The sequence below is a fragment of the Bos mutus genome, chromosome X (genome assembly GCF_027580195.1).
Source record: "Bos mutus isolate GX-2022 chromosome X, NWIPB_WYAK_1.1, whole genome shotgun sequence".
In the NCBI taxonomy this organism is placed as follows: domain Eukaryota; kingdom Metazoa; phylum Chordata; class Mammalia; order Artiodactyla; family Bovidae; genus Bos; species Bos mutus.
This window is the reverse complement of record NC_091646.1, coordinates 118,328,378-118,345,420: the sequence shown is the minus strand read 5'-3', so window position 1 is coordinate 118,345,420 and position 17,043 is coordinate 118,328,378. Positions and strand designations below refer to the sequence as shown.

General features: G+C 37.5%; 1 protein-coding gene across 1 annotated transcript; it reads left to right on the top strand.

Moving 5' to 3' along the window:
* Nucleotides 1-1,209: 1,209 nt before the first annotated feature.
* EIF2S3 (eukaryotic translation initiation factor 2 subunit gamma) lies at nucleotides 1,210-16,275 on the top strand. Its single transcript, XM_005911994.3, has 12 exons — nucleotides 1,210-1,293; nucleotides 1,829-1,892; nucleotides 2,838-2,965; nucleotides 3,056-3,177; nucleotides 5,499-5,593; nucleotides 6,778-6,936; nucleotides 8,206-8,340; nucleotides 9,608-9,702; nucleotides 10,116-10,260; nucleotides 11,709-11,878; nucleotides 12,226-12,398; nucleotides 15,688-16,275. The coding sequence occupies exons 1-12, from the start codon at nucleotides 1,225-1,227 to the stop codon at nucleotides 15,749-15,751; spliced, it is 1,419 nt and encodes a 472-aa protein (XP_005912056.2). The 5' UTR covers nucleotides 1,210-1,224; the 3' UTR covers nucleotides 15,752-16,275.
* Nucleotides 16,276-17,043: the final 768 nt, after the last annotated feature.

Here is a 17,043-nt window from a genome sequence, read left to right as displayed (position 1 = left end):
CAAAAATCTTTAAATTTTAAAATACCGATTTATTGGTAATAGGTCCAGTGAAAAAATGGGCTTTCTCAGATCTTTTTTTTCACACAGAATAGTTTATTGTTATTATATGCACATTTTACTGAAAATCAGGAAGTCACACAAAAAAGCAATAGCTTTTAACAGAAAAAATTTCAAGTACATTAAGAGATTTTAAGTAGCTTTTAGTACATTCACTACACTTTGCTTTTCACTGTTTTTTTTTTTAAACAAATCCCCAAAGAATAATTTTACTTTTGATTTTAGAGTGACTTTTAATTATATTTTCTTATATTTAAGGTTTCCAAAAAATATGTGTGTACAGACTGTTATGTTCTTGGGATTAAAAAAAAATTGATTCCCAATTTCCGCTGAATACGGTCTGTATTCGCAAACATGACATTTGAAAACCTTCAGTTTTCATTAGCTGCAGGAAAAGAACAATGAATATTTAGAAAGGAGAAAGAGTAAAGAAAATAGAGATTCGGATCGACTAAAAAACCAAAACACCTTTGGGCGCTCTCACGACACCTAGCTTCTATCCTGTGCTAACTCCATTAGCATGGAGTCCAACACCATGGACCACCTCCCAGGCTCTAGAAACCTCTCGCTGAGAACAAGTTAGAGACTTTGCTTTTGCCATTTCTGGGTCGCAAAACATCCGCTTGAGGGCGCCCTCCTCACCGCCCGCCAGCTCGGTACGCGGCCACCTCGCGGCCAAGAACTCCGTCACAGGCGAGACGGACCCGGGGCTGATCTCGTCTTATTAAATTATGGAAATCGGTAAAGAAGGACACTCCAACAGTCTATCCTCACACCCCAGATAAGAATCCCAGGTTCCGGGAAACTTTCGGCCATCCCTAAGGGAACCGGAAGTGAGTTCACCCTAGTCAGCGCGCGCCTCGGTGGCATCGCCCGCCTCGTTAGGGGCCTTTATTGGGGCTGCCCGCACCGTTGCCTGCACAAATATCCAACAGATCTGCCGCGAGTAGATCCCGCAACTTGGCCTTGTGTTTTTCAGTCAGCCTGCCGGCAGGCACTATACAAATTAATTAAGTCCAAACAGTGAGGCCTCCGCTGCTGCGGCCATCCTCCTCTCCCAGGCCTGGGCCCTAGCCAGCCCTCCCGTCTCCGCTGCCCCGCCCTGCACTAGGGGTCTTGCGCGCGGTCAGGCAGGGACGCGGCCGACTTCCTTCCTCTCCGGGCAAGATGGCGGGGGGCGAGGCTGGTGTGACTTTAGGGCAGCCGCACCTTTCTCGGCAAGATCTCGCCACTTTGGTAAGGCATGGCTCTGGAAGTATGCGCTATGCGCTCAGGAGTGGGGATGACCGGGCCTCCCGCAAGGCTGTGAAACGAGGCGGTGCTGGGCGGTCAGGAGCATGAGTTAGGAGGGAGACCTGCCCGGCGCCCAAAGCCGCGCTCGCGCTGCCCCACGCGCTTCTGTCAGTCAGGGAGCTGGGCATGGGGCTGTGCGGTCGTGGGGACCCGAACCTCCCGAATGATTTGGCTAGAAACTTAGTGTTAAGTGTCATTAAGGCTCTTCATTTTGGAAGTTTTGAGAAAGGAGTATCTACACATTCCTTAGTGCTAATGCTCTCAAGGTTGGGGGACCCAAAGCCTCTACGTCTCCCATAATCAGTGTGCAAGGATGAAGGACTTTTAGTGCTTTCCAGAATGCAAGATTGTACAGGAAAAGCGCTTTAAAAGTAGAAGAGGGCTATTCAAATGGTAGCGAGCTGTAGGTAACAATGTAAAGTCAAAATTCTGATTCATCTTATGTACAGTGATTTAACATAGAAATGTTTGATTGCAGGATGTTTCCAAGTTGACGCCACTTTCACATGAAGTTATCAGCAGACAAGCCACAATTAATATAGGTGAGATAAGAATAACTTGGAGATTTGATTGATTTCCAGCAAATAATTTTAATCTTTGCCTTTGTGTAAGTACCTGAATTACATGAAGATGCAGATATTCGAGAAATAGACGTTGAGCTCTCGGGAGCAATGCATCTGCTAGATTTTTGGTGGGAGGCCCCTGTTGCCTATGTCTAGCTTATAGACTAGGTGAGAAGAAAAGGTAGAGACTTAAAGAAAACTTTTAATAGCATAAGGTGATATGTAGTCATCTAGTAAAGAAGAGGGGAAATGTGATTGTGCTTGCCACACAAGGATGTTGCAAGAGCAGAGTTTGTGAAAGTTTGTTTGATATGTGCATAAGCTATAATTAGGGTGTTTTTTTTTTTCCCCCTTAATTGGCACCTGGAACTTTGGAGAAGTTATGTTGACTGAGTGTAAATTTGGGGTATTTGAGAGTCTGTACAAAAACAGTAAAACCTCCTTAAAAGTAAGGCTCTACCTTGAGATTCTTAAAAAAGTTGTAAGATACGTACTAGCCTTAATAGCATTACTATAATCATACCTGAGTTTTTTTCGTGTTTCCATGGATTCCTTTTTTGTGTGTCAGGGCTCTTCATACTTACTTCGCTCTGAAAATGCTGAAAAGTTCCTTGATATACAAAGTTTCATGCATTTTTTTACAAGTGTTTATTTTAAATGAAGGCACTGTTTTCTGTGATTAAAGATAGATAACTTTTATTATGCTCAGTATGGTTTAAAACAAGGTTGTCACATGGAAAGTTCTCTTCAGTCCTGTATCATCATGAGTTTTTGTAATCAGGGATATGTAGGAGGAAAAATCAGTCACTCTTGGTTTTACAGTGATATTGACAGTGAGTTATGGCTTTGGGTTTTCTACTCTAAAATTGAAAAAATATGTGGTGTAACTGAATGCACTTGAATTAATTTTTTTGTACTTTGTAGGTACAATTGGTCACGTAGCTCATGGGAAATCTACAGTTGTAAAAGCTATTTCTGGAGTCCACACTGTCCGTTTCAAAAATGAACTGGAAAGAAATATTACAATCAAACTTGGCTATGCTAATGCTAAGGTGAGCTGTGTACAGTGAAATGAAAAACTCAACTTTAATTGTTGAGTGTGCAGATAACAAATCCAAGTCTTGTCTCATTGAAACTTTTAGATTTATAAACTTGATGACCCAAGTTGTCCTCGGCCAGAATGTTATAGATCCTGTGGAAGTAGCACACCTGATGAGTTTCCTACAGACATTCCAGGGACCAAAGGGAACTTCAAATTAGTCAGGTGACCTTTTTTGACTTAACATTTCATATTTTGTTGTTGTGTCGTTTGTACTTTTTGAGATACTTAATTGAGATGTTAAACAATGAACCTAATTGTTGAATGGCTTTATTTTTCCATTATTTTGTTTTTCTGGTCCATAATGACAGTAATTTGAAAAGTCAAATATTTAAAACTACCTTAAGACACATATGTGTAAGTGCTCCAAAGGAAAAGTATCACATAAGCAAAATGAGACAGAAACACAGCTCATTGGGTTTAAGGGATTCTTTTTGCCAGGTTTCCTAAATTTCTCTTAAACAGTGTTGGTTTTGTGTCTTAGATAAAGGAACAAAGCCATTCTTAATCCCCTCTCTTAAATACAAGGACTTGTAACCCATTTATTTTCTGAATATGATTATATATTCTTTATCAGAGGATACTGATATCCACCTGGTGATGTTTATGGTGATTGGGGATGTCCACAAGGAAGTTGTAGAGCGAGGCAGAGCTGGGACTAGGAAGAGGTGAATGAAACTCAGAGTTTGAGGCGAGGGAGAATGCTTTAAGAAAAAAATCAGGCCTGGTAATCAAGATGAAGATAAGGGCTTCCCAGGTTGCTCAGCAGTAAAGAATCCACTTGCAATGCAGGAGATGCAGGTTCTGTCCCTGGGTGGGAAGAATCTTGGAGAAGAAAATGGCAACCCTGTCCAGTAATCTTGCTTGGGAAATTCCATGAACAGAGCAGCCTATCGGGCTATGGTCCATGACGTCACAAGAGGGAACATGAGTTAGCAAATAAACAACAACAATCAAAGTAAACAGTGTTATTTATTTACTTTTAAATTAAAAATTTTGGGGGGCGTGCCATATGCCTTGTGATCAGGGATCGAGCCTGGGCCCCCTGCAGTGAAAGCTTGGAGTCCTAACCACTGGAATTTAGGAATTTAGGGAATTCCTAAAGTAAAATAAAGAGAGGCTCAAATTACTGTTTTTTTCTTTTCATTATCACTGGATTTTTTGTTTGTTTTGCTTTTGGCATGACATCGTTGCTGATCCTGTTTTCAGTAAGTTTTTCGTATTTTATTCATCTTGGATTTTCTTGTATAAATTTTTTTTTTTAAGTACTTAAATATTCTTTGTTTTGATTACTGGCTTTTTGGGTATACCCTTAAATTTTGCATGCGTGTTTAGTGCCTCACTTGCCTCACCCTACTTGTGGCCCTTATCAGCAAACTTGTCCTGGAGAGGGCCCAATAATAAGTATTTTCAGCTTTGCAGGTCACAGATTCTCTTTTGAATTACTTATTTCTACTCTTGTGTTAGGAAAGCAGTCGTGATGTGCATGAGTGGTTATGACAGTGGGGCAGTTTGGTGCCCCTATTTTAGATTATGAGTGTGAGTATACAGCTATTAAAAATAATGGTTCCGAATGAGTAGCATAGTTTTGTTAAGATAGTGCTGCCATCTCTACTTCTGATTGGCATTTCCAGCTTTTCAAGATGCTGGAGAAGTTTTTGGCAAATTTTTTCAGATAGCACTACCCATTCTGTTAACGTTTTAGCTTTCAAATCAGTGACATTCCCAGGTATTTACTTTATACCATATTTTCTTTGATTGGATTTGGGAGTTTGTGTTTCTTCAGTTATTTCTATACATAACTAATTTCATTTGCTTTGTAATGATCTGCAGTGATTTTACTCTTAGCCAATAGGTAATTTTTGTTCTTTCATATTTTATATTTTTCCCTCCAGTTTTATTGAGATATAATCAGCATACAGCACTGTAATAAGCTTTAAGGTATACAGCATAATAATTTGACATACATTTTGAAATGATTTTCACAGTAAGTTTAGTGACCATCCATCATCTCATATAGATATAAACTTAAATAGAAAACAATATCTTTCCTTGTGATGAAGACTCAGGATTTATTGTTAACAACTTTCATGTATGACATATAGTGGTGGTAACTATATTTATTGTATTGTATGTTATACCCCTGGTACTTCTTTATCTTAAAAAAGTTTGTGACTGCTTTCATCTGATTCCTTCTTCCCCCAACCCCACTGTTGGTAACCATAGATCTGTTAATTACAAATCTGATCTGTTTCAGTGAAATTCTTGTTTCTTTCTGAAGTATAATTGAGCCAGTAGGTGATCTTATTTCTAAAGTCTAGAAACACCAAGTCCTGAAACTGCTTGACTTTACAGAAATAATTATTTGCATATTTTTATGCAGTATTGACATTCTATACTTCAAGGGGTTTAATTTTAGGGAATCTAACTCAAATGTTGATGTATTGATTGATCTTAGGACTGATGGTTATTTTTTAATTTGTTAGGCATGTTTCCTTTGTTGACTGTCCTGGCCATGATATTCTGATGGCTACTATGCTGAACGGTGCCGCAGTGATGGATGCCGCTCTTCTGTTGATAGGTAAATACATCAGAATTGGTTCCAACAAATCACTGTGGAGCAAATCCAAGATGGAATACTTAAAGGAAAACTAAGGCCTTTAAGGACTACATCCAGTATCTAAAGGTGACAGGAATGAGAACTAACATGTCAACCAGTATGACATCCTTGTCTTCCAGCTATCAAAAGTCTGGGTCCATGAAATGATTTATTATTTTAGTTTTTAATTTTTTTGTGTGAGCATCTTTGAACTGTTTACTACAACATTGGTATATAATGGTTTTATTAGATCCAAATTTCATTTATAATAAGTGCTGAAGTCTAGTAGATGAACTGCGATTTTCAAGTCTGGGGTTGTGCCACCTTATGTGAGCTTATTTTGTTGCTATGGGATATAATTTTTTAAAGTAGGCTGAGTGGATAGAGTATAAGACACCTAAACATCACCACTTAGGGAGGATGGTCGTTGGAGTATCCAGCAAAACATACCTACTTCTTGATAACACCAATGGTTATTTTTAGTGTTCTTTCCTCTATTTGTTAGGGAGTAGCCTCTGATAGTAGTTGAAATTCATGGACTGTGTTAAGTGTCTTCCCTTAATTACTCCCCGTCTCTCAAGAGCTTGACCAGGTCAGAGCATCTCTAAAACTGGATACAGCCAGGGGGCTATACCTTATGCTTGAGCAAAAGCCAAGGGCAGACCCTGAAATGCCAAACTTGTGGATTCTTAGGTTACTGGCTTAAGACCAGGAAAGAGAATCTGATAATCAGGAGACTCCAGTGAATGCAGGCACAAGGGGTGGAGCAGGGGCAAAAGTTGAATGCTTGGCAACAATCCAGGACTTCTGCTTTGAATAGGGTTAGGGCATTCAAGCATTTCATTTTTTAGATGTCAGCTAGGTGTTTTTTTTTTTTTTTTTTTAATAGTATAATACACATAGCATAAAAGTTAGCAGTATAGCTATTTAAAGTATACAATTTGGTGATATGAAGTACATTTACAGTGTTTTATAAGAATCAGTGCTATTGAGTTCCAGAACATTTTTGTCTCCCTAGAAGGAAACCCTGTGCCCATTAAGAAGTCACTCTAATCCCCCTTTCCTTCACTCCCTGGCAACTACTAATCTGCCTCTTATGGATTTTCCTATTCTGATAGATAGTTCTAGCTAATTCTCATGCATCTTTTTTATTCTTTATCATCTAGCTGGTAACGAGTCTTGTCCTCAGCCTCAGACATCTGAACACTTGGCTGCTATAGAAATCATGAAACTGAAGCATATTTTGATTCTACAAAATAAAATTGATTTGGTAAAAGAAAGCCAGGCTAAAGAACAGTATGAACAGATCCTTGCATTTGTTCAAGGTAAGAAGCCATAATACCTAATAAAAATCTTCCTCAGTGATGGTAAAATAAACAAAAGCTTTAAAAAAAAAAAAAAAAACTTTGGTCTTGGGAATTCCCTGGCAGTCCACTGGTTAGGACTCTGCTTTCACTCCGAGGGCACTGATTCAATCCCTCAATTGGGAAACAGATCTCACAAGCTCTGTGGCATGGGCAAAAAATATTTTTTAAAATCCATAAAAAAACTTCAGTCTTACACTATCCTTACTGAATAGCTACTTTTAGAATTGGAACTGATAGTGATTTATCTTTAGTGTTCCTTTCCTTCAATGACATGGTGTTTTTCATTTCAGGGAAGACATCTTATTGTTGACATTAGATTCTCTCTTAGCCTTGTTTTTCTTGTGAGAAAGGTTGACTTCTTCTGCGTCCAGTTTTCTCATAACAAAAAAGGTCTCATTTTGATCAAAGCCTCATTGTGGCTACATTTCTTTCATGAACCTGTTAGACATTTAATTAATAAGGAGCAGATATTATGTATGCCATTTAGTCTTTGATTAGCAAGAGACTGTAATTTTGTTTTGACATTTATTGGGAGGTCAGTTGCATGTTATTAGAAAGGAGGTCCAACCAGTCTATCCTAAAGGAGACCAGTCCTGGGTGTTCATTGGAAGGACTGATGTTGAAGCTGAAACTCCAGTACTTTGGCCACCTGATGCAAAGAGCTGACTCATTTGAAAAGACCCTGATGCTGGGAAAGACGGAGGGCAGGAGGAGAAGGGGACAACAGGATGAGATGGTTGGATGGCATCACCGACTCAATGGACATGTGTTCGAGTGGACTCTGGGAGTTGATAATGGACAGGGAGGCCTGGTGTGCTGCGGTTCATGGGGTTGCAAAGAGTTGGACACGACTGAGCAACTGAACTGAACTAAAGAAACCTTTCAACTAGTAAAATGGTCTTTCCCAGGAGTGTTAAGTATTTTAATCCTTTAAACAGTTTTATTATTTTGGTATATTAAATATCTATTAGTAAAATTTGAGTGTTTCCCCCTTGAATGCAATAGTGTTCATTTTCAGGAGTAAAAACAAACATAGAATACTGACACTTTTCTGAAAAGAATTATCATTTTCTGCCTGTTGCTGTGGGTATATGTGGGTATATTTAGACATCATTTTAATAATGATGCCTATTTTAATAAATGATGCCTATTTAGGCATCATTTTATATAAAGAACAAGTTCTATAAAACTGAAGAATTTTGATCTTTTGAAAATTTTGTCTTATAGGTACAGTAGCAGAAGGCGCTCCTATTATCCCAATTTCTGCTCAGCTAAAATACAATATTGAAGTTGTCTGTGAGTACATAGTAAAGAAAATTCCAGTACCCCCAAGAGACTTTACTTCAGAACCCAGACTTATTGGTAAGTAATAGGATTTTTATTTGATCTTTCCCACATTGCTGATTCCTCTTTAAGGGAATCACCAATGATTTCTGCAGAGGTGATAATAAATTACAGTCTCCATAAAAAACTTTTTTGAAGTCAGTTAATTCTGAGATTGTATTAGCAGAGTTAGATTGCATTACTGGATGAGAGTCCTGAATACAGACACAACTTTTAGCCTTTTTGTGCTTGGTGTATGTTATGTTACATGATCAAGATGGAACAATAAAGTATGCCTTATGGAATTATGTTTTAGTTAGAAACAGGATATTAGGACTTCCAGACAAATGATTTCATTGTACCATTAATGAAGATATTCATCTCTCTCATTTGTTTAAGTTTGTGGTATCAATATTAGTATAATTTGATAATTTAAACTCGTGGTTTCTACACAGATGGTGGAACCTTTTCACAGCAGACATTTGAACCCTCTGAAGCTTCACTAGGTGCCCCCCAGCCCTTTCTGTGTGTTGTGGGCAGGGTTCTCTTGGATTATTGTAATGAGTACCCCTTGTTAATGGTTCCTGCTCTCAGGACTAAAGTGCAGGTCACATAGTCCTAGGGTTGTTTTGAAGTTTTGAAACTAAATCTTGGTTGCAGAAGTCATATAAAGTATATGACCAGAAAGGTCCACGATGCCTGCCTCACCCCTTAGCCCTGAAGTTACAGTTAACAATTGGTGTGTACTGTTTGTGCACCTTTATAAACATAATGCGTTTCTTGTTTCAGTTTTTGTATGTGAAAGTGGGATCATGCTATGCATAACTAGTCTTTTCTTTTTTTCTGAACAACAGATGAAGGTTATCCTTCTACATTATTACATATACTCTAACATTCTTTTTTTTTTTTTTCAACTTTTAATTTTATATTGGGGTATAGCTAATCAACAATGTTGTAATAGTTTCAGGTGGACAGCAGAGGGACTCAGCCATACATACACATGTATCCATTCTCTCTCAAACTATTCTCCCCTCTAATAGTCTTTTTTTTAACAGCTGCATGATACTCCATACTATGGGTGTACCATAATATGCCTCCTATCAATGTACTTTTAAGTTATTTCTACTTTTTCCAGCATAATTAAAATTGCAGTATACTTAGCTGCAATAATATTAGACTTTGTGACAGAGTCTCCTTGTATAAATTTTATGTGTCTACTATTTAAGAAAAGTTAACTTACAAAAAATAAATTTTTCTGAAGTTAAAGTGAATAGAATTGGCTTTAATTTGTTTTGTTTTCTTTTAGTTATTAGATCCTTTGATGTCAACAAACCTGGCTGTGAAGTTGATGACCTTAAGGGGGGTGTAGCTGGTGGTAGTATTCTAAAAGGAGTATTAAAGGTAAACTGGATTTTGATTGTTGTGTTTTTGCTTTATTTTTTCTCTTGTCCTAAGTAGGAGAATAGTATAGACACTCCAAATTGAAAAATAATTTTTTTCTTCGTGGTGTCTAGTACTTGATGTAGATTTATTTGTTTACTAGTATATCTTTTGAGTGTGTTTGACCTCAAACTTCATAGGCTTCTATGAATATGAAGCACATTTAAATTGGCGATAGGCCTATATGATAGGTTTGTTCAAAACATTTGGATGGTTCTGAATTTGAAGATCTCGTCCACATCTGTTTTTTTTTAATAGTGATCTTTGAAATAAGGATGACTTTTCAGTTTTGTGGTCTTCCTGTTAGAACTTTTCATATGTAATGAGAATGGTGTTGTCCCACAAATTCTAATTATTAATTTATATTTTTACAGGTGGGCCAGGAGATAGAAGTCAGACCTGGTATTGTTTCCAAAGACAGTGAAGGAAAACTCATGTGTAAACCTATCTTTTCCAAAATTGTATCGCTTTTCGCAGAGCATAATGATCTTCAGTATGCTGCCCCAGGAGGTCTTATTGGTAAGGCTTTTCCTCTCATCCCTACGGGGTTTTTTGTTTGCCACTTTATTTCTTTACTTTTTGAAGGATAATTACATTACAGAATTTTGCTCCTTTCTGTCAAACATCAACAAGAATCAGCATTTGATGTTTAATGATCGAGCAGGGTAGGGGAATGTATATGTGGTTAAGCTGTTGATTTTAGGTCATATGATGATTTCGTATGTTTGTGAAAATTATTTTTAAGCAAGAATTTTGGTTTAATTTTTAAAGTAGCTCCTTTTTAGCAGTACCAAAGTAAATTTTATGGCCTAAAATCTAAAAATACCTAACCGCAGGTTTTTTTTAAACATGGTTTTGGGGTAGTGTGGTTTTTTTGTTGTTTTTGTATGATTTTCAAATGGAGAGTTACCCACAAATGTCAATTAAATCATGGTAGATCATAGTTAAACACTGAGGTGGGAATTAAAGATGATAACTTCCATTATCTTGCTGTTACTGAAATAATATATGGGTTTCCTGGTCTCGTACAGTAACGTATTACCTGATACCCAGAAAAAGGCAAGATACAGTGAGAATTCGTCAGAGGTGTTAGTAACTTTTGGATTAAAGAAAATGTCTGGTGTGAAGGAGTTCGTCTTTTTGTTCTCTGATGTTTGGCTATTTAATTCATTTTTCTATTTTGTAATTAGGAGTTTGTTGTGTATAATTTTATCCTTTTTATTTGTTTTGTAAATAAGGAAACTCTTGGGACTTTTAAAATTTAACTTATGGAACTTTTCAAACATAAAAGTACAGAGAATAGTGTAACATGTGGTCATGTAGCCACCATGCAACTTCAAAGATTATCAATACTTTACAGTTGTTTTTTAGTGGGGACGTGCTACATGGCTTGCAGGATCTTGGTTCTCCAACCAGGGATCGAACCTAGGTCTACAGCAGTGAGAGTGCCAGTTCCTAACCACTGAACCGCCAGGGAATTCCCAATACTTGACCATTCTTGCCTCATCTTTATATCTTCTCTCCTCCATGAAAGACATGCAGCTAAGATATTTTGAAATCAATCCCAGGAATCACGTAAAATCTTTAAGCTGTCTTTTTGATCATTCTTTCGGGGAAAAATGGCGGGTAAACATCCTGTAAACTACTCATGAATTTTGTATTGTTTCAGCCTTCATTAAGGATTTCAGATTCATTTTTTATTTAGGCTGTTATCTCTGTTTGTCCTTTGCTTACAATTTAAATCAAGAGACTCGTCCTCAAATACCCAACTAACCTGTGAGTTTACAATTCTCTTCCTTCAGATAACTATTGTCACACCTATGTAGCCAATAAATTAGTATGAAAATATAAGTTGTATATTAAAATGTGTAGGTAGGTATGTGCTGTACTAGTTTGAATAAGTTTTTTGGGTAAACAGCTTTATAGGAAATAAAATGTTGGACCATATATATCTTATTTTGGATCAGGAGTTGGAACAAAAATTGACCCCACTTTGTGCCGGGCCGACAGAATGGTGGGGCAAGTACTTGGTGCGGTTGGAGCTTTACCTGAGATCTTCACAGAATTGGAAATTTCCTATTTCCTGCTTAGAAGGCTTCTAGGTGTTCGCACTGAAGGAGACAAGAAAGCAGCGAAAGTAAGTACTTGGAGTGCCAGTGACGTTAAGACCAGTTTTGAGGTTCATACTTTTTAGTTAAGATAGGATTAAGAAAAGAGAGAAGGTAAATAAATTTGACTTCCCGAAAACCAAGAACTTGCATATGGCAGTCTAAAGTAAAACAACGGGAAACAGTATGTCCTGTATAACAATGACATAATTCCTATTATCTGTATGTTTTTCTTAAAAGTCTTAACTGAAATCAGGTTGGCAGAGATGAAAAATAGCTGATGTCTTTTGTTGGTAAGGTGGTAGAAAAATAAGCAGTTATTTGGAAAGCATCTTCTTGATTTGGGGGTTTATTTTTCACCACTTGATTTCCTTAGGTACAAAAGCTGTCTAAGAATGAAGTGCTTATGGTGAATATAGGATCCCTGTCGACAGGAGGAAGAGTTAGTGCAGTCAAGGCTGATTTGGGTAAAATCGTCTTGACTAATCCTGTGTGCACAGAAGTAGGAGAAAAGATTGCACTTAGCCGAAGAGTTGAGAAACACTGGCGGTAAGTTTATTAGCCTTTGTCAGTGTCTAATAAAAAAAACACAGTTTACTTAACACACTCACAAACACACTTTACCTTGAAGGCAACGGTTATTGTACCATGGCTTTAATTCTCAACTGCTTATTCGGATGATTTTGAAATCTGTATTTCTAGGCCTGATTTGTGATAGATACTACCTATGCAAAAACCAATGAATTTAGGTTTAATACCCTTTTCTGAACCTTTTTTTGAGAAATAGGTTGCCTCTTTATCTCTTAATACTTTGGTGTATATTTCTTAAAAACAATATTATCTTATATAACCACTTCAAGAAGCTTAAGGACTTCCCTGGTGGCTTAGACGGTAAAGCGTCTGCCTGCAGTGCGGGAGACCCGGGTTCAATCCCTGGGTCGGGAAGATCCTCTGGAGGAGGAAACGACAATCCACTACAGTACTATTGCCTGGAAAATCCCGTGGACAGAGGAGCTTGGTAGGCTACAGTCCATGGGGTTGCAAAGAGTCGGACACAACTGAGCGACTTCACTTTCACTTTCAAGACGCTTAACATTGTTAAAATACTAAAGTCTACAGTCAGTTTTATCACTTGTTCTGATAATGTCCTCTGTCTCCTTCCTGTCTAGGGTCATGCACTGCATTTAGTGTTCATGGCTCTTTGATCTCTTAATTTGGAATTTCCTCAGCCTTTCCTTGTCTTACTTGTCAGTGGCAATTTTGAAGAATACAAGCGAGTTACTTTCTAGATTGTTCCTCCTTTTGGGTTTATTTGATGTTTCCTAAGATTAGGTTCAGGTTATGTATTCTTGGTTAGAATATTTTCAGGTAGGTGGTGATGTCTCCTCAGGGAGTCATAACTAGAGACACATGATATCTGATTGCTCCTTGTTGAGGTTAATTTTGATCATACAGGCAAGGCATTAGCCAGTTTCTCCACCCTATAGTTACTCTACGCTTGTGAATTAGTATTCTTTGGGGGGCAAACCTATGTAAATAGTCTGTTCCTTATCACACCCTCCCCTCCCCTCCCCTCCGGGGGAGGGATTTAGCTTAGCATCCACTGATGATTTTTGTCTGAATTGAGCTTGATTATAGTGATTACAAAATGGTGATTACCCATCCCCCCAAACTCTAACTCTGCCACTCATCATTTGTCATTTGACATTCTTTCTTCCCCATTATTTACTTACCTAGTTATAATATGCATTCATGGAGTCCTATTTTATTCAGCAGGCCCTTACTGATTCATTACTGTCCTTACTTATATTGATGTCTAGAATTTGTCCAGGAGACAAACTGGCTCCTATATCCTGTTGATATTTCCCCATTTTTTTTAACCTATTATTTTATTAAGGGATCCATCTCTATGACTGTCACAAAACCCATGCTAAATTAACAGTGATGTATTCTGGAGATAACTACACCCCACTGTGGACTTTTGGGGAATAGCCACTGTATTCGCTCTACTTCAACTGAAACCCAGACTCAGGAGGCATCGATCCTTGCCCTCCTATTTCTGGAGGATGCAAAAGCCAACTATATAAGAGAGCTTTTCAGAGAAAATGACTTTTGTCTTCCCAGAAGGTAAACCCTCTACTTTGCTTTCTGAAGCAAATCACAACCCCATGGACAATTTGAAAGCTGCGCAAGCTTCAGTATGTCTCTGTTGGGTTTGTTTTTTAATAGTTCCTTACTTTCTGGCACAGGTTGTTCTGAAGTCACCTTGTGTCTCTCTCCTGCTCCAGTTTAGAATTGGCCGTTTCTCCAGGGAGCCCTGATTCCTCTTAGTGGGAAATGGTGTTAGAAATGAAGATTTGGGTGCTAGGGGTGCTCACTTCTCCAAAGGTGCTGTTTCTTTAGGGCCCTTTGAGTGGATAGAACTTGGAGACAGACACACATTGTTGACTCCTCTCTCTCCTCTTTTCCTGGTTAGTTACTAAATCTACCCTTTCCTTTCTATTCTATGTGACCTCTTTGTAGCCCATACCATCATCATTTCACACTTAAAAGTTAGTGCAAAAGATTGCTAATATGCCTCTTCTACTGTTATTTAAGCATTCAGTCAAAATTAGTCTTCCTAAAACATTTTTTCATGCAGTATTCAGTAATTTCTAGTAACTTCCCACTACTTTCTGATTCAGGACCTTCCTGGAAGTCTACTTGAACGCATTTTAAATTCCTCCTGCTTAGTATCATATAAACCTTCTACATTAGACTGTTTTGTGTCCTGATTGTCCACATAATTACTTAAATCACCTTTGGTTTGCTTTTGTTTCTTCTTATCTACCTCCCTTATTAAGGCTTCCCTGGCACAATGCCTCAGGATAATCTAATCATGTACTGTTCAGAAGATCTGAATTATTACTTTGTAATTGAGACAGAGTTAAACTTTTAGTAAATCATCCTGCTTTGTGATGATTTATGCCTGCTTGATTTGACTCTCATGTGATTATACTCTTTGCTGTTATAGACACACTGATTTCCAGTGTATTTTATTTATTTATCTTTTTTTTTCCTTTTTTTTTCCCAGTGTATTTTTAAAGGAATGATCTTTTTGTGTGTCTACTAATATTATAAGAGGATTCTGTCCAAATGAAATTTTAGATGTTGCTTAAAAATGAGCAAGTATGTTAAAATTATTAAAAGAAATGAGAACGTCTGAATGATCCTTATATTCTTTAGATTTGTTGTTTTTAACCCATGCTTAGGTAAGTTCTGTTCTGGAACGTACAATTTAGGTAGCAATCTGTCCTGGCCGTTGACTAGAGCAGACATTGAAACAGAGGTGGAGCAGAAATCCCTCTGCTATTGAGAGTAATCTGTTTATAGATTATCTACTCCTCTAGGTCATCTCTTAATTTCCTTTACCAGCTAAAGTCTTGATAAAGCCATTGTGACCTGTTGAAGTGCTGCAAACAATTAAAAAAAAAATTTTTTTTTTTCAAAGAGGAAAAAAGAATTAAAAAAAATCAGACTGAAGTGGTTTGTATGTCAGCGTGGTTCCTTGGGTGGACTGGAATGTTCTTCATTAGTGGTTCTGAAGGGGCAGGTGTATTTGCGAAGTTGAGCATGTTTATAGTAGCAACTTTCTGTTTGCTTTTCCTGTCAGTCCTTCTGGCCAGAGCCCATCTCTGGGTCTATAAAGATAGTGTGAGCTTTCTTTCTGGAGGGGCAGGTTTTGGAAACATTCCATTTGAGCAGATAGGCAAGTAAAACTAGTTGTGTCATGTGATTATGTGCTAATGATAATGAAGCTGATATAAAATTCATGATTTCTTTTATTTTCATTTTGCAGTTTAATTGGTTGGGGTCAAATAAGAAGAGGAGTGACAATCAAGCCGACAGTAGATGATGACTGAAGAATTAAATAACAGATCTGAATGAAGTTGGAATTTCTCTTAACAATCTAGGGGTATATTTTCAGAACAGTAGTGGGAAAATAATTTCACAGCTCATTACCTTAGTAGTAGCTGTAAGATTATTCTCATTTTTTGGTGATGAAAATTTAACCTCTAGTACTGAAATAGAGCCTACAGTAAATATAGAAATTAGCATCATGTTGGATTGAATCTACATTTTACCAGAAATTAATCATTCCCAAATAATGTCTAATTTATACATCAGTGCAGATTTGAAAGGAAACTGTTTGCTACAACCAGACTTTGCTGTAGTAGACATACCACTGAATCTGTTTGAAATAAAGTCTTTGTTCTTATTTTTCATGATTCATCTTTGAGTAGCTCCAGGTTTGAAGGATTGTTGTAGCAGTAAAAACGTGCAAATTCTCAAAGACCAACTTCCCTTTCCCCATATTTTATGTTGCTTTATTTTTTAAAATTTTGAGTGAAAGTAGATTCAAATAAAATTATCCTTTCAGGCATGAGGACTTGTTTCCATGGACATGGCCTTTCTCTCCTTTCCCTGTCTGGACTAGAGTATAGGAAACTAGAGCCCAAAGTTTTCAGCTACTCCACCTGGTGCCCTACGATTATCTCTGCATTGCTTTACGCCTGAAACCCTACAGCCTTCCCCCATTGGAAAGTATTGTAAACACCAGATGATTTTAGTTAAGTAGCAAAGATCTTTCCAGGCTTTATTTTACATTTTATCTTAATAGCCTAATTGATAAGATTATGATGTATATCCTAATATTAGTAATCTTTGGTAGTTTGAGGAGGTAGCAAAGGGTGAGCCCTTTGGGTTTTAACTTACTCTCCCTTTTTCTATACTTTTCCTGTGCTGTGCATTTTAATTTTTGCTTATTTTATCTTTCATAAAATTTTGTTGAAGCAGTGGTTCTTAACGGGCTGATACTAGAATTGTTGGAGAATCTTTATGTTTTGTTGGAAAGTGCTCCACTGAGATTCTGGTATTAATTGGCTTTGGATGGAGCCCAGGCGTTATTTTTTTAAAGCTCCCCTGTGTTGAAAAACAAATTTAGAGAGTTGAGGTTTATCAAATAACACAGACTCTTACTATGTTTGGGTAGTCTGATAATACTCTTTGGTTTACTTTTCTTAAATTTGCATTTAATGTAGGACTTGATGCTGCAGTTGTAGCCTTGTGCTCTTTTTGGCGTTGGACCTGCTGATATGTAGAAGTTTAAAAGCTCTGACTCTGGTTGTTAACGTAAGTTTGTAAGTTTTGAGGA

Excerpts from the sequence above, each read along its gene's own strand:
- EIF2S3 (XM_005911994.3), top strand. The coding sequence starts at position 1,225 with ATGGCGGGGGGCGAGGCTGGTGTGACTTTAGGGCAGCCGCACCTTTCT. Across the intron at positions 2,966-3,055 it reads TTGGCTATGCTAATGCTAAG|ATTTATAAACTTGATGACCC; the intron begins GTGAGCTGTGTA and ends TGAAACTTTTAG. Across the intron at positions 8,341-9,607 it reads TTCAGAACCCAGACTTATTG|TTATTAGATCCTTTGATGTC; the intron begins GTAAGTAATAGG and ends GTTTTCTTTTAG.